The sequence below is a fragment of the Gymnodraco acuticeps genome, unplaced genomic scaffold (assembly GCF_902827175.1).
Source record: "Gymnodraco acuticeps unplaced genomic scaffold, fGymAcu1.1, whole genome shotgun sequence".
In the NCBI taxonomy this organism is placed as follows: domain Eukaryota; kingdom Metazoa; phylum Chordata; class Actinopteri; order Perciformes; family Bathydraconidae; genus Gymnodraco; species Gymnodraco acuticeps.
The window spans coordinates 4109798-4126338 of record NW_022991435.1 but is presented as its reverse complement, the minus strand read 5'-3'; the positions used below and the strand labels follow the sequence as shown (position 1 = coordinate 4126338).

Genomic DNA, 16541 nt, shown 5'->3' with positions numbered 1-16541 from the left:
GCCCGGGACGCAAGGGTGAATCCCTCCTCCTCCCTATTTGATGCACAGATTCCCTTGAAAACTTTTAAAAATAAAGAAAAGGTTGATCTGTATCCAAGTCTAAGTGTCCTTTGTTTCCACAATGCTACACTTACACATGATGTCTGTACAGATTCCCCACTCGTCGCCCCATGGCTCGGAGCGACGACCCACCCTTGGGGGTGGACGCGTTTGCACACGAGCCATGGCCAAGGAAGCTGCTATACGCCTTTCCACCGCTGCGTCTCATTCTCCCTCTCCTGGGGAGAGTGAGGCGAGAACGTCTGTCAGTCATCCTAGTGGCTCCGGACCGCTTTGGGGCGCCATGGTACTCAGAGATGACACTGATGAAGGTGGGCCAGCCCTGGGCGGTTCCCCAGTTCTGGGGGGCGATGTCTCAAGAGGCAGGTGCAATCGGGGCGTTACCCACTCTCGGCCAACCTCTCCAGGTTTGGCTCCTGAGAGGGACAGGCTGAGACAGGGTGGATTGTCTGACAGTGTTATTCAGTCTATCCAGGCAGCTAGAGCTGGATCCACCACAGCCTGTTACAGGCCGAGGTGGCTAGGATTCCAGCGATGGTGTGAGGAGCGGAGAATAGAGCCCCTATCTGGTGAGTTAGGCTCTATTTTATCCTTCTTACAGTTACTGGTGGACAGAGGGCTTGCACATTCAACAGTGAAAGTGTATGCAGCAGCCATCTCGTCCGGGATGGCTGCAGGGATTTGGCGGCAGGTCAGCCTTTAATCAACCACTGATGTCACGGTTTTTACAGGGGGTCAGGAGGCTGCGCCCAGTAGTGCACGCCTCCACCCCATAGTGGGACCTGCCCCTAGTGCTCGAGGCTCTGGCCTCGGGGCCATTTGAGCCTCTGGAGCTCTCCTCACTGAAAGCATTGTCGTGGAAAACAGCTTTGCTTCTTGCCTTAACGCAGTGGTTCTCAAAGTGGGGGGTGCTCCCCCCCCTGGGGGGCGCGAGAGACCAGGAAGAAAAATGGTTATAAAAAAAAAAAAATCATTTGAAAAATTATTGATTCGAAAATAATATGATGCAGTACAGTACTATTACGTCTGGGTCTCTGTGTTTCATTAAAGCTCGACTCATTTTGTGTGCGCGAGAGAGAGAGAGAGCGCACTGGAGATCGTTGTTGTTCTTCTGGTGCTAGCGAGCTACGCTAACGGATATAAGGAGTTTTTTCAAGAACAAAGTGGAGGAGAGTCCTCTACTGTCAGACTGAGAGACTCAGTGAACTAAAGGACTCTCAGTGTTATCTCAGTGGGTCTCAAATGTGTTGGTCACCATTAATGTAAACAATTATTTCCGAGGCACACGTTTAAATGATCATTATAGTTATACAAAAATAAGAGAATAAATGAAAAACAGGTATGAAATACTATATGACAGTAAAAAAAGAATAACGTTTAAAAGGGTGATTTGTAAAATATCCATAAATAAAAAGTAAATCTGTTAACAGGTCTGTTTCAAAAGGGTGTTGAGAGATGTATAGATCTCTTCATTTTGCTCCTAAAGTGCACCAGATTGATGCTTTTAACTTCAATATTTAAAAATAAATCTTCCCTGGGGAGCTTGCCCCCGGACCCCCCTATGTGAGGTCCACACACCACCTATACAAATAGCACTTTACCCCTGCTTACACCTATATGCCGTGAGCTGATTATCGAGCCTTCATTGTAACAGTCACACTGTGTATATGCGTGGGGAGTGTTGCAGTAGAAAATTCCACTGTAGCGCCCGGTACATTAAACCCTAAATGTTTGAGCACCCTCTATGAAACGTCATGCTACCCCACAGCACCCCCAAAATAAATCACTGGCGCCGCCACTGAGCCTGACTATTTGTGTTGGGGGGGCCCGACTTTTTTTTTCTCCAAAGGGGGGGCCTGACAGAAAAAGTTTGAGAACCACTGCCTTAACGTCAGCCAAAAGGGTGTCCGAGTTAACCGCTCTGTCGGTGCACCCGAGTTGTTTACTGATTCGGGGTGACCGCAGCGGCACGACACTAAGACCGAACCCCTCCTTTGTGCCCAAAAACCTAAGGAGTGCGTTCAGGTCGAGGGCTATTCAGTTAGGGGGTTTTAATCTTCCCCCCCATGGTGGGGCCAGGGAAGCTAAACTGCACCTCCTCTGCCCGGTGCGTGCGATAGCATGTTATGTGGAGCGCACGGCTGCCTTTAGACACACCGAACAGCTGTTCGTGTGTGTAGGGGGCGGTGTGATCGGGAAAGTTCTGTCCAAGAAACGCCTGGCAGGCTGGCTCTGCGAGTGCATTGCACATGCCTACGGACAGGCAGGGAGAGCCTGCCCCACAGGGATTCGTGCGCACTCCACACGGGCTGTAGCTGTGTCAACAGCCTTATTCAACGGTGTGAGTGTGGAGGATATATGCACAGCGGCGTCTTGGTCAACGCCAGGTCCCTTCATAAGGTTTTATCTCTCGGACATGTCGGGCTCTTTCTCCTCGTCTGTGCTTGCGGGGGCAACACATGACTGGTAGGGGGGGGGGTTGTGGGTCAGTTGGCATCTGACCCCTACCCCGGACGTAATGCGCCTTCGCTGTTCTCGGGCCCTCTGAGGGTCCCGGGATGGGCGAGGGGCGCGCTGGGCCCTTACAGGGCTAATATAACAAGGGTTACAATACGTAACCCAACGTTATATCTCTCACAGGCTCCGCCCTCTACTGGACTCCATGGGTACAGTGGGTGGAGCCCCGATGTATATGCGCACTGTCGTCCAACAACAACATTCCACCCTACTGCCCCTGACCGGCTTTTCTGATCAGCAGCTGTTGCCCCCTCCTTTAACCCGGTTGTGACCGTGGAAAAGTCTGGGCTGCGGCTGACAGAGCACACCCTGCCGCGCTTACGTGACTAAAGTGTGGAGGGCTGCGGGGTCAGTGTTTGAGTGTGGGGCATGGGCTCTGGCGCTCTCCCTGTTATCCTTAAGGATTCAGGGAGGCAGGCGTGTAGTAAGCCCATTCGGGGCTGAGGGGGCTCTCCCCATCCGTCTATGGGTGGTGGGGGGGGGGTCCCCCGGCACTGTTTTTTGAGCACACCTTCTGCGAGGTAAGCGCGGCAGGGTGTGCTCTGTCAGCCGCAGCCCAGACTTTTCCACGGTCACAACCGGGTTAAAGGAGGGGGCAGCAGCTGCTGACCAGAAAAGCCGGTCAGGGTCAGTAGGGTGGAATGTTGTTGTTGGATGACAGTGCGCGTATACATCGGGGCTCCACCCACTGTACCCATAGAGTCCAGTAGAGGGCGGAGCCTGTGAGAGATATAACGTTGGGTTACGTATTGTAACCCTTGTTATATTAGCACAGGCGGAGCCCTCTACTCAGGGCACTGTCTGTCCTGTTCCGCTCGCTGAAGAGAGGTGTAGGATGATAGTCAGGAGGCGAGGCCTCCTTTCATACGGTGTGATGCGCGCGCATTCAGGTAGGCCCGCCCAAGGCCGGCTACGTCTATAGAAGTCTCAGTGGGAGAATGCTCGCAGGGTAAGGTAGTACCCATAGAGTCCAGTAGAGGGCTCCGCCTGTGCTAATATAACAAGGGTTACAATACGTAACCCAACGTTTCATACTTGAGTGTTATTGCCCAGGTTTAAAAGTAATGTATAATTGCAGTAATGGCAGCTTGTTTACTTCAGCCTTTAACATGGATTCATCTGACTGACTCATTCAAGTTCTTGAATCTATAGACGGCTCTTTTCCGGTGTAAAGTTCACCAATCTTAAAGTGTACTTGTTAGTAAAACGTGTTCACTTTTCCTAATAGAAAATGTTTGACTAACATTTTGACACATATTAGGGAAATAAACTATAAGTCATAGAGTGGTGCAGTGACATATGTTTTTAGGCCGACCTGGAAGCTAAACATCGCAAGGGCTCCATTGACAAAAGGCTATGTAATTTCCGTATATATATATTTCAGTATTATGGAAAATAAGCTCTCTGGCCAACACACATTTATAATACTTACACATTTTTGCTCAGCAGGATAATCTCCACATATTAACACCACTCTTCAATTTTTGAAGCGTAAATGCAATCAGCAGAAATAATATGCTATTGTTAGGCTATAAACAAACTACATCATGGTCCAAGACTGCGCATTACCACCGCTAAGCTAAAGGCGGACCCGTGTTGGTGTGATGACTTTTATTCGTTTTTTTTTATTCACTTGCTAACAACCAACTTTTTTATAACACATAGAAGCTTTGGAGATTCACAAGTGTTGTATTAACTGACGTATTTAAAGTCGTAAAACAAAAGTGAAATAACTCTTCAGCTTGTAAAAGGCTGAAGAGTTAACTGATTTCAGTCGTCTAACCACAAACATGTTCAAAAAACCATTGACCTTGTGACGAGTGAAATAGAAGTGACTGAATGCTGAGTCATCTCTGGGTTTCAGGACTCTTTACTGCACCACTGTATTAGGTCTGGGTTTCTTCTGCTTGGATTACTTTTTTTTACTTGTCTCCTAAATTCCCATACCAAAATTACTAGACTACCTTGCTTATTCTGAACAAGAAAATGTGTTATGCATACAAATTTAGAGCTAATAAGATACTAAGAGGAAAATGAATTAAACACATTTAACCATTTACAACAGTACAACACAAACATGATTTTGAGAAAATAATTGTGGAAAATGAAAACTATACCATGTTGATAGTTAATAGAAATTAAATCATTACATTTCAAGTCTAGTGACAACATGTATTGAATCAAATAAATTCCAAAAGTCACTAGTTTAATAGAAAATGTCATTAGTTACTTGATTATGATAAGAACAAATAAACATGATTGCCATGCAAAAGAGAAACTGACTGCATTATAGATACACGTCTGCATATAAGTGATTCGTAGATGCTTGTGACCTGAAAAGTGGTCTAAAATCAATATTTTAGTCAAGAGAAGCTTTTTGAAAGCAGGGCAATGCTTTAGCCACAAATTAAAGTATGTGTGGGTGCAATCTGACATGTTGTGGTGCAGACCAAGGATATACATTACCTGGGCCTGTGAGTGGATCACAGAACAAACATGCTAATAAAGCAGGTGAACACGACCTAGAGATGGAATGAAGCGATGGAGAGAATGAATGAGTCACGATGTGGAGGGAGAGAGATTTGAAAAAGAGGGATAAGAGGGAGTAACGCAGCGAAACCAGCCGACGTTGGTAGACGGATAGAAAAGGGGAGGTAGGGTGAGAGCAAGGCACGCAGCAATAAAAAGGAGGGAGAGGGGAGGCGGTAAGCCGGTTGTTTCCCTCATGAGTTTGCATGTCGGCCAGCTCAGTCAGCTGTAAAACGTCACAGCAGAGCGGAGGAAGCAGGATTGCCAGCACTCCAGACTGCCAGAAGCCGGCTGCTCCATCTCGTCAGTGGACCTCTTGTATCTCTTTTAGACATTATGGAGCTCTTTTTTGTTTTCCTCCTCATCCTAAGCTTGCCAGAACAGATGATGTGGATTGACAAAAGCATAAAGGACTCCTAACTCTCAAGACCTTCTGGACTATCTTCTTCCCTCTGTCAATCATTCAGCTGTCCCGGCGAGCAGTACTATCATATTTTCTGGATAAAGATGTGCCTTCACATTGGTCAAGCTGATCAGACTGGGTCAATGGATTGAGGACCCTATCCAACAAACACTAAACTCCATTGGACGGACTTTGAACTACAGCCAATGGATTATTTGGTAGATTGGAGAAACTGGACTTTGTCATGACTCTTCATTGTCAGGTTCATTCTCTTGAACCTTTTGTGATGTCAAAGTATTCTTACCAACCTTTAATTATAAATTCAGGGTTGGTTAAAGACTTGTCATATATGGAGCATCTGTGCTAGTAAATGAACATCGTGAAAGACGACTAAGGAATTGTTCTTAATGATTGTGTCGTGCTGACAAATGGAATCATCATCGTGGCTGAGTCACCACAGGGCTAGAGATGCCACGCTCTATTGCCCTGTTGTGGAAATCAACACCTGTATAACACGATCATTAATCAGGGAAAATGGGTGGCAATCTCTCACTTGTTACACCTGATTTTCACGTCTGAAGATTTTAAGACATGCCAGTCGCTAAAAATCTATTTTCCTTAGAGGTAAAAAGGATTATTATAAGCTGATAGCTTTACTCTTCATTGTCAAGAACGATTGAAGTAAAGCCTGTCATTTCTTTATAATCCTTTGAGAGTGGATCAACCATGCATTCAAAAATCCAGTGTCTCTGCTCTTCAAACATTTGACCTTGCACTTTATGAACCAAGGACGGACATCGATTGGTTTCTCGTTCACTCTGCTCACTTCTTTGGACAGGTGAACTCAACTCAAGTTTATTTGGACGCATCAGAACCAGATTTCTTCCTCCCTGCTTGGACTGCAGTGAATTTTACCATGGGATAACGATACGTTGAACTAAGTACCCCTCGTCCATCATGGTGGTGACGCGTCTGGAGCTGGAGCTATGCTACCAGGGCAGGAAGTTACGTGGAGTGACATGGAAGTTGACTCGATCAGAATATGGTTTCCTACCGGAGAGTTCCTGGCTCATTGCTGCCCAGGTTATAGTGCCCTACCTGGTGTCAGGGCTCGGATTGGTCTCCGCTGGCATTGTTATGGACCTTATACAAGTATGAAAAACTTTTCTTAGAGATTGATTCATGGGTGGTTGAATAGGGTTCTGTGCTATCTGAAAAAGTGATGATATCAAAACTGTACTTTTTGTTATACCTTCTTTCACGAATACAGAACTGTTCTGTTCTGCAAAGTTCATTTTTTTACCAAACAAAAGTTGCCAGATGTTTAATGCAGTCACAAACCTATTACCAGACAAAAAACCAAGCTTGTGTGATGCGGCAAAACCCCAAGCTAATGGAAAATTAGCATTCAAGTCAGTTTAAGTCCAACTAGAGAAGTAGAGTATGAATCTGTTTTCATGCAATTGTTCTGGTTCTTGATTGTTTTTAATACACCTTGGTACTGTGAACAAAATATGGGCGGTACTTTTAAAACAATGAGGTTAAATATAGACCTGCTCAGCCCTATGGATGGATGTGAGAATGGTTGGGTAGACTGACTTTACACAGACAGTTTAACATAATGGCATGGATGAATTATTAATATGGGCAGATGCTCATATCTACAGACAGCTGTAGGCAGTTGAATGGGTCATCCATGTGGCAATAATGGATTCAATGCAGTGTGAGAGGCAGAGATTGATTTTACCTGCTTCTCGGGTATGAATGGTCTCAACTGGCACCGTTTTCATATCCTTGTGTATAAATTAGGGTCAGACCAACATTGGCCTTTTATTGAATATTCAATATCTTCCAGTCATTCTTATTAACCTTCTTCATGGATTGTCCAATGCCTTAGGTTTGTAAGCAGAGTTATGAAAAATAATGGATTACGGTTAAATTGGTGGACATAATCACTTTGGAATAATTGAACACGGGGGGGAACAGATTGATGAATGTATGCAGCTACTGCATGCAGTAGTTTCCTCTTCCCTTTAATGGTGCTGTTCAACAGATGGAGCCCTATGTAACACACACCTTTCTGAGACTCCCCAATCAGAATTTGATGTGGGGATGAGAGGAAAGCCTTTGAACAAAAGTGAATAGTTAATTTAATAGGAGGTTAGAGAATGGAAGAACATATTTGAAAGAGAAAGGATATACAAACGTTGATATCTTTAAATCACATAGATGAGAAGAAATTGACATATTTCCCTGTATTACAGGGGAAAAAAGACACACACAGCTGCAAAATTGCCTACATTTGTTTTAGCCTAACATGTATCTTAAAGGGGGCCTATTAGACTTATTTTCAGGTTCATATTTGGATTTTGTCTCTCGACTGTGACATGTTTAAATGCTTCGATGTTCAATAAGCCCTTTATTTTTGCTGCAGCACCTCTTTTCACCCTCTGTCTGAAACCAGAGCCCAGTCTGCTCTGATTGGTTACTTATCTGTTGTGATTGGTTAACCGCTTAGAGATGTCCCACCCCTTAGTTTATCACGATGAATGTGTTGGAGCACTAGCCGATAGAAGCGCAACGGTTACATAGTGATGTCACTATGTTACGGAAGTAAACAAAAGAGTCCAATGGAGGCCTTTAAAGCAGGGGGGGAGTGTGGGAGAGAAACTCCCTCAAGAGGGAACACAGGGATGTTAGCCTTTGCAGACCATTTACATGCACAAAAACCTATATAGCACACTACAGGAAAGTAAAATCTCCTAAAATAATCATAGGGCCTTTTTAAGATTATGCCATCATTATAAAATATTAACTAATAACTAGAATGTTTCTAGTGATACGTTTAAAACTACACCAATATCTCCATGTTCGGTTAACAAATCAAATCATCTCCTCAGGACTGCTTTTAATCTGTAATTATTGTTGTGTTTAGTATATTTTAAGTGGGTTGTCTTAATTGTTATTTTTTTAGGAATTTTAACCCTGTAACATGTCTTTGAGAACCTTGAAGAGCACTATATAAACATAATTGTGCTTTTCTAAATACTCAAATACATCATCAGATTAATATCAGTAATTATGACAACAAAAGCAAAAATAATACAAATATAGTTTTTTTTCTCCTGAGGGATCTACAGAAGCACAGTTTTTGGCTATCCTGGCTTTTTGCCTGTAACACTCAGGCAGCATCAGCATTACAGCAGAAGTGGGCCATGTCCCAAGATAGCCTCCCAACGTGACAACCGACCTGTCACTCCTGGTCCTGAGAACAAAGTGTATACATAGACACACTCAAAGCACACCCCTAACGTTTACTATACTCTTATTTTATTCTTTTTTTCCTCATTTGTGTCCTTGTTGAGCACCCTTTAACCTCATCCATATGTCCCATCCCTATTGGCTGTTTCATTAGCAGTTCCAAAAGGTGGAGCTAGATCACAAATGCAACATAGACAACTTGTCTAGTTGCTCCAAAAATGTAAAAAAGTATCCGCTTTTTCACTTGTTCTTGGCCATGGCATTCATGGCTTAACTAACTAGCATAGCTGTAGCCTTTCCTTGAGTAGGTATACCTCAGATTTAGGAACAACAAACCAAAAAGAAAAAGTATTAATTTATCCTACAAACAGCTCCCATCAAAGTGTACTAGCGCAGCAGTGAGCATATTAATGTAATGTTAGCATGGTATCTCATATCCACATCCATCAGCACTCACACATTTTTGATATCTTAAAACTCTGAACAAACTGCAGCCCAAAACATTATAGTGATTCTTAAAGGCTACCAAAAACAACAATTTAATAAAAACATACAACAAACAAAAGATTCCATTGTTTTCTGTTGTTTTTTATTTTGGTTAAACTACCAGGTCTATCAGGTCTAGCCAAAGACAATGGTCCAAAACCCCGGGGAAAAGCTTGGCATTATACCAGTTTCCTCATCTCAAAGTCAATGTTTTTTTGTTTGTAATTAGGACCTGAAGTGAGGTCTGTGGTTAACACAAGATTACGAGATTTTCAAGTTTTGTTCTGTGACATAAAATATGTCAATAAATACCCCACTTAATATCCAGAGCTTCTATGTGTCATGGAAACGGCGGTTGCTTACAAGTGACTAAATAAGACCGCTAATTGTCAAGCTAAACGTTTAAGGATCATACACGTGTGTTGGCCACAAACGTTGTTTTCTGCAATATATCAAAATCCAATGGAGAAATCCCTTATCTTCCAAGTCCATCAAAAAAGAACATAGACGTTCCATATATACACAGATGGACTTAAGGTTGTAGCGTGCACAGCCAGAAAAAAGCTTTGCTACTTTAAAAAATAACTAGTTACTTGTTTTTCCTGGAACTTTGTCTATTATACTAAATATTTAAGAATATCTCTGGGTTGGTTATTGTAGTCATTGCCTTGTCAGCAAAATATTTCATATCTGAATTACTGATACTTTATGTGCTTCCAGGACATTTTCCCCCTGAAAAATGCTTTCACAACAAAACCTCTTATCGGACACTTTCTCCTTCATTTTCACTCTTTCATTCCTCCGTTCCCTCTGTCAGTTCCTCCTCTCATCTGTAATTCCCTCGCTCCCTGCCTCTGCTCAACATTTCTTCACTCTTGGCAGCCGTGCTGTTCTTTAATATGTGCATCTATTTAAAGATCGAAACCATCTCGGACCTGCCAAGTGGAGTTGTATTCAGAAATATGAGGCAGACTCTATGAACTGTTCTTCTAAACCCACTGAACCTCTGCAGTATGGGGTGGCATCATCTGATGCTAAGAGACACAGGGAAAGTAGGCTACTGGATTGGTCTAGAACAGGGGTGCCCAACCAGTCGATCGCGATCGACCAGTCGATCACGGGGAGATTCCCAGTCGATCGCGAGATGTGTCTAAAAATAGAACAACAATATTCTGTTTTATCGTTAATGTCCTATAACATAATCTTCCTGTGCCAGAATAATGCACTTGAACGCATCAAAGCTTTGTGATTGGCCGGCGTGACCCCATGTGTCGGGGCGTGGCTGGTGGGCAGTGGGCACTATTACGCTGACGTTGTCCGTGTCAACAAGAGTGACAGTCCGCACACACACAAAACCGAAATTATGGCAGAAGCAAAAAAGCCCAAAATATATAATTTTCACTCCGAGTGGGAGGATGATTACTTTTGTATCTATTCCAATTCAAAGTCCATCTGTCTCATCTGCAATGCGAGCGTGGCTTTATCGAAGAAGGGTAATTTAGGAGCGGCATTTCAAAACAGTGCACAAACGCTACGAGACGGAATTCTGCCCTACGCTCCCAAAAGGGGAGGGGCCTGAAAGGACAGCAAAATGCACAGTCCATTTTCACCAGGCCCAACAACAAGAGCAAGGCTGCTACCATAGCATCTTATCATGTCAGTCACGTTCTTGCAAAACACATGAAGTCTTTCAAAGACGGCGAAGTTGTGAAAGAAGCTTTCCTGGTGGCTGCCGACGCGCTTTTTGGGGACAGTAAAAATAACAGAAGCATTTCAACAGGTTTTTGATATAATAAAAACTCAAGTTAGATACCGTTATTAATCAGCTGTAAGTTTTAACTTATTCATTATAATTATTGTACAAAATGGTATAAGAATGCAAACTTAAATTGATTATAGTCTATTATCAATTCAGGTTAAGAAACTAGTGTTGCTTGCATTCTATTTTAAAGGCATTTCTTTTTATACTCTACTAAAATGCAACAAAAAAAGGGTTTGATTCTATTAATTTTGTCTTTTTTAATTCACTTTGGCAGCAGATTCCTGCGCGTGCGGGTCCAGCACACAGGTCTGCGCGTCTGGACTCCCCGGTGGTGATGACCCTGGCGGCGGAGCGTGTGGGCCTTCCGCTCCCCCCACCGCTGCCACCGAGGCCAGTAAGCCGCTTTCGACAGGGGTTTTACGGCCCGGTGCATCCGGCACAGCCGGCCTTCGTCTCGCCCCCGGTGCCAGATATCTGGCAGTGTGTGGAGGCGACGTGGCGGCAGCCGTTGAGGATGAAGGCCCCGATAGCAGCCATGGCAGGTATCATCAGGGTGCAGGGCCACTCGGACATAGTGTGTCCCGGTGTTCCCCCCCTCGACGAGAGCCCGGCGGCCCATCTGCTTCCGCAGGAAGCTGGTTGGGCGGAGGGAAAGAAACTTCTGACACGCTGCCGCGGAACCGAGACACCTTAGAATATTTGAATAAAATATTCAGGCTCGGGGCACAGATGGCGGCTGCGGTGAGTAATCTCGGCGAGTTGGGTGTCTCCCTAATTACCCCTCAGACGGACGCCCCCGCCCTCCCGCCTCAGGACGGGAGCGGTTATCCGGACCGCTGCATTGGACAGATGAATAAACTGATCCATGGAGTGGCCGCCGCAGCCGGGCGGGTGAGGTCCTTGGCCACAGTGGCGTCGCGTCACGTGTGGCTAGGACTCACCGCTCTATCCAAGAAGGACCGAGACGATCAGAGGTGGAGCTGTTGGAGGATCAGAGGTGGAGCTGTTCGCCAGCCGGCGCAACAGCCACTGTGCCCTGTGGTTCTCCATGGCTCTGAACGACGATCCGCCCTTGGGGGTGGACGCGTTCGCACCCGAGCCATGGTCAAGAAAGCTGCTCTACGCCTTTCCACCGCTGCGTCTCATTCTTCCTCTCCTGGGGAGAGTGAGGTGAGAACGTCTGTCTGTCATCCTAGTGGCTCCGGATACTCAGAGATGACACAGATGAAGGTGGGCCAGCTCTGGGCAATTCCCCAGTTCTGGGGGGCGATGTCTCAAGAGGCAGGTGCAATCGGGGCATTACCCACTCTGGGCCAACCTCTCCAGGCTTGGCTCCTGAGAGGGACAGGCTGAGACAGGGTGGATTGTCTGACAAGAGTTATTCAGTCTATCCAGGCAGCTAGAGCAGGATCCACCACAGCCTGTTACAGGCCGAAGTGGCTGGGATTCCAGCGATGGTCAAATCAAATCAAATCAAAAGCACTCGTTTTCGCTCCAGAGGGGGTTTCTCTCCCCCCTCCCCCTTCCTGAAAAGCCTCCATTGGACTGCTTTGTTTGATTCCGTAACATAATGACATCACTATGTAACATATGCGCTTCTATTGGCTAGGGCTTCAACTCATTGTACAGATGATGAATACAGGATAAAACCATTGAACTGACATGTTTATCCAAGCTGAGGTTTCGGTCAAATATGACTCATTTAGTGAATTTATATCTGTGTGCAATGTTTTTGTGAGTGCTAATGTAATATTTCACATGTGTTTCAGCACTGGAAGGTGTTTAAGGTGATAACGGAGGTGTTCATCCTGGTGCCCGCGCTGGTTGGACTCAAAGGAAACCTGGAGATGACCCTCGCTGCTCGCCTCTCCACTGCTGTAAGATTTTTACATCCTCATGAAATATCATTTTGGATTAAGAACTTAATTAAGCCAACCAACAGAGAACTCTGTTACTATGCCGATAACCTCAGTTTACCACCCTACAGAGAATGTATCATGTAGAACAGATACAGTACAAAGTCACACGCACAGTAATTCATTTTTAAACTTTTGATATCATAGGATTTAAAGGTCCCATGTCATGCTTTTCTGGTTATTACCCATCCCCTTGTGTGTTATGAAGGTTGTTATGCATGTAAACCCTCAACGTACACCCTGTAACGAGTACAACTCTAACACAAAAAATACCTGTCTATGCTGCTCCAGAACGCCTCGTTGGAGATTTCTCTTTTTCCATTTCTTTCTTCCGGGAACCAAAATGGACAGCCTGTCCTCCTACAAAAAACTACCATATAGGCCGATTGTTCATGCCCTTATTACGACCCAGACACGTTTTAAAGTGTATGTTGTTTCTTACACGACCACTAGAGGTGCTCTAGTGGTCGTGTAAGAAACAACATGCTCCCGGCCCGTTCATTCCAACGCTCCAGAGGGACGTTTATTCACCCTCTCTGGAAAATCCTAAACTGTGGAATAGTTTGGCCATTAATATGCTTTTTGATTTGATTTCTGGCGAGAAGTATGTATTTTACTCTTAGAATCCACGTCCAGTCGATGTGTAGGATCTATAGTTTGATAGATATTACGAAGATGATTTGAGGTCTCGCCAGGATAACGTGTATATGCGGCAGCTTCCATGTAAAGTTAGCGTGGGTGAAAACAGTTTTTCCGGTCTCGAAGTTTTCATAATAACACCGGATATATTCCCCTCACTGTCAAATGATTAGACAGTGATATCTGCATTACTCATCCACTAAAAAACATCAGTTTATCCTTGTTAATTACACAATATTGATTGGTTTAAATTGTGTACAATGCTTTTGTGTTTTTAACCTTCGATTCAGAGAAACAAATTGTTTTTTCTGAGTTTAAACACTACAGTTTCCGAAGACACTACACTACCCAGAATCCCCAGCTATCGTTTGGGACTACAACATCCGCCTTGCTTTACAAACCCGGTGATTAGTCATCAAGCCCTGTGATTGGATGTTGGAGTGGCAGTGCGACAAGGATACGCTGAGCGTCAAACAGCTCTATGTAATGGAATGGAACCACGGCAGACTTTCTCCCCGCCCCCCCCCCCCCCCCGACATTTTCGTATTTCCCACAATTAGAAGTTGCCAGTATTAAACTGTGTACACCCTGGAGGTTTAGGGAATACGAAACACAGTGGTGTTATCACATTTAAAACATATAATTAATAAATGGGTGAATTAATATACCCACATGACACCTAAGGTCAGAAGAGCTTTATTTAACAGCTGATCTTATGTCTGTGACCCCTCCTGTTGTTCATTGATAAGCCTGAAACATGCACTTGTCAAGGTTCAGAGGCAAATGTTGCAAATATGGCAGTAGCCATCGATCATCTTCAGATAAGATAAGATATACTTTATTGATCCCAAGTTGGGAAATGTCTTTGTTACAGCAGCATGTACTACTTTGTTCTACTCCACTACAATTCAGAGGTTAACCTGGTATTTTTACTCCACTACATTTATTTTAGTTACTTTGCAGATTCTGATTAATGATGTGAAATATAAACAACCCTTAAATCAGACTTTAGTTACACCTGACTCAAATTCAGGGAAGGTGATTGTCAAGTGCCAAAATAAACTATGCAATATATTGGACGTTAAGTAATTTGTCAGGAGCCATGTGGCGCAGTCGAAATAGCCTTGGTGTTGTGATCAGAGGGTCACAGGTTCAAACCCCACTGCAGTCAGCGTGTCGTTGTGTCCCTGGGCAAGACCCTCCACCCCAAATTGCTCCTGTCTGGAATGTATTGAATATGTATGTCGCTTTGGATAAAAGCGTCTAACAAATAACATGTAATGTCAGACTTCATATTTATCTGTGGATAACCCCAATGTTTTTTTCTTATTCAAAAGAAGACCTTAACTTAAAGTATTCTTTAATGTTTAAATAAAGCCTTATTAGTTTGTCTGTTTTGCACATCCTCCTGTTAATATATTTGGACGTCCTGCACTAAACTGTTTTATTGTAGAGATCACTACAGTATCTTCTTGATATTTTCTATATTTCTATCATGCCTTCTACTTTCCCCCAATTTTGTAAGTAGGCTACTCTTAATATTTAAATGTTTTCATCAAATAAAACGTATTCAACAACAAAATTCAATAACGTGCTTTAACCACTAGGCGAGGCGGTGCGGGTTAAAAAACCAGTGGTGTAGTTAATAAAACATAATAATATCAAACATAATATGACTATTAACTTTATTGTGAAATTAAAACAGAACAGTAAAGGAAAATACAGTTTCAGTCTCTCGATTTGAAGCTTATGCATTGTACCATGAACCTGTATAGGCCTGCAATAGACCAGTTATAGTCAACTGCATGAGGAGTTGAAAAGGTAGTAAATAATATCTTTAAAAACTACAAAAAAATTCCTTTCTATCAGCTGTGCGCCGTCATGGTGTAAATATAACCTATCTACCAATTGGATCAAATATAAAAGTCAGCCGAATTAGTGTTGATACTGCAAGGAGACGTATTGTGTGAAAAGAAATGGAAGATGGTGTTTAATTGCTAATATATTTATGATCCACGTCACATATTCAGTTTTTGCGGCATTTGTTACAGTTTGTCCAAAGGTCTTCTCATCAGGGCTCTATAAATAGAGAACTACGGCAGGTATGTAATATTTAATGCAGCCGAACCGTGTATTACAATGCCGTTATGTGATGACTTCCAAAGAGAAAAGCAAGAACACTCGGAATAAAGTATTATTATTTATTTTTTTAAATGTTTTTCCGATTTCATATCATATAAACACCATATCCCGACATGCATTGCGGCTAAAACAATCGATGTTTTAGCTTATCAAAACCTCTGAAAAAAGAAAGGTGTCTCTCAGAATCGAAAGAATCGAATGGGAAAAATACAAAAGGATTGTACACAATTTAAACCAATAAATGTTGTATAATTAACAAGGATAAACTGATGTTTTTTAGTTGATGAGTACTGCAGATATCACTGTTAAATCATTTGATCATTGGTTTTATTATGAAAACGTAGAGACCGGAAATATTGTTTTCAACCCGTAACTTTACATGGAGGCTGCCGCATACCTCAAATCATCTTCGTAATATCTATGAAACTATAGATCGTACATATCGACTGGACGTGGATTCTAAAAGTACAATATACACTTCTCGCTAGAAATCTATTAAAAAAGCATTTCAATGGCCAAACTATCCTACAATTTAGGATTTTACAGAGGGTTATTTGTGAATAAACAACCATCTGTAACGTTTGCATTCAACGGGAGCACTAGAGGGCGAAAACTTTAGAACGTAATTATAGGACGTAATAAGCGCTTGAACAAACAACATATTTGGTCGTAATAAGGGCCCGAACAATCGGCCCATTTGGTCGTATGAGTTGGAGGACTTGTTGAAAATGGACCAATCCGCAGAGCTCCTCACACACCAGGAGGGGTGGGGACCTTTAGCGTACATTTTCAACTAACAGGGAGTCCCATTGACTTACATAGAGCT

The 16541-nt window shown here is 43.4% G+C and overlaps 1 protein-coding gene across 3 annotated transcripts in view; it reads left to right on the top strand.

Moving 5' to 3' along the window:
* Positions 1-16541, top strand: part of LOC117532629 (solute carrier family 41 member 3-like) — a 92127-nt gene that overhangs the window by 31701 nt on the left and 43885 nt on the right. For 2 of the 3 annotated variants that reach the window (XM_034195997.1, XM_034195996.1), the window contains exon 3: positions 12788-12895. In XM_034195997.1, coding sequence (XP_034051888.1) covers positions 12788-12895 — 108 coding nt within the window. Of the gene's footprint in view, positions 1-5324; positions 6662-12787; positions 12896-16541 lie in introns of those variants that run through there. The other variant, XM_034195998.1, reaches the window with a different exon arrangement.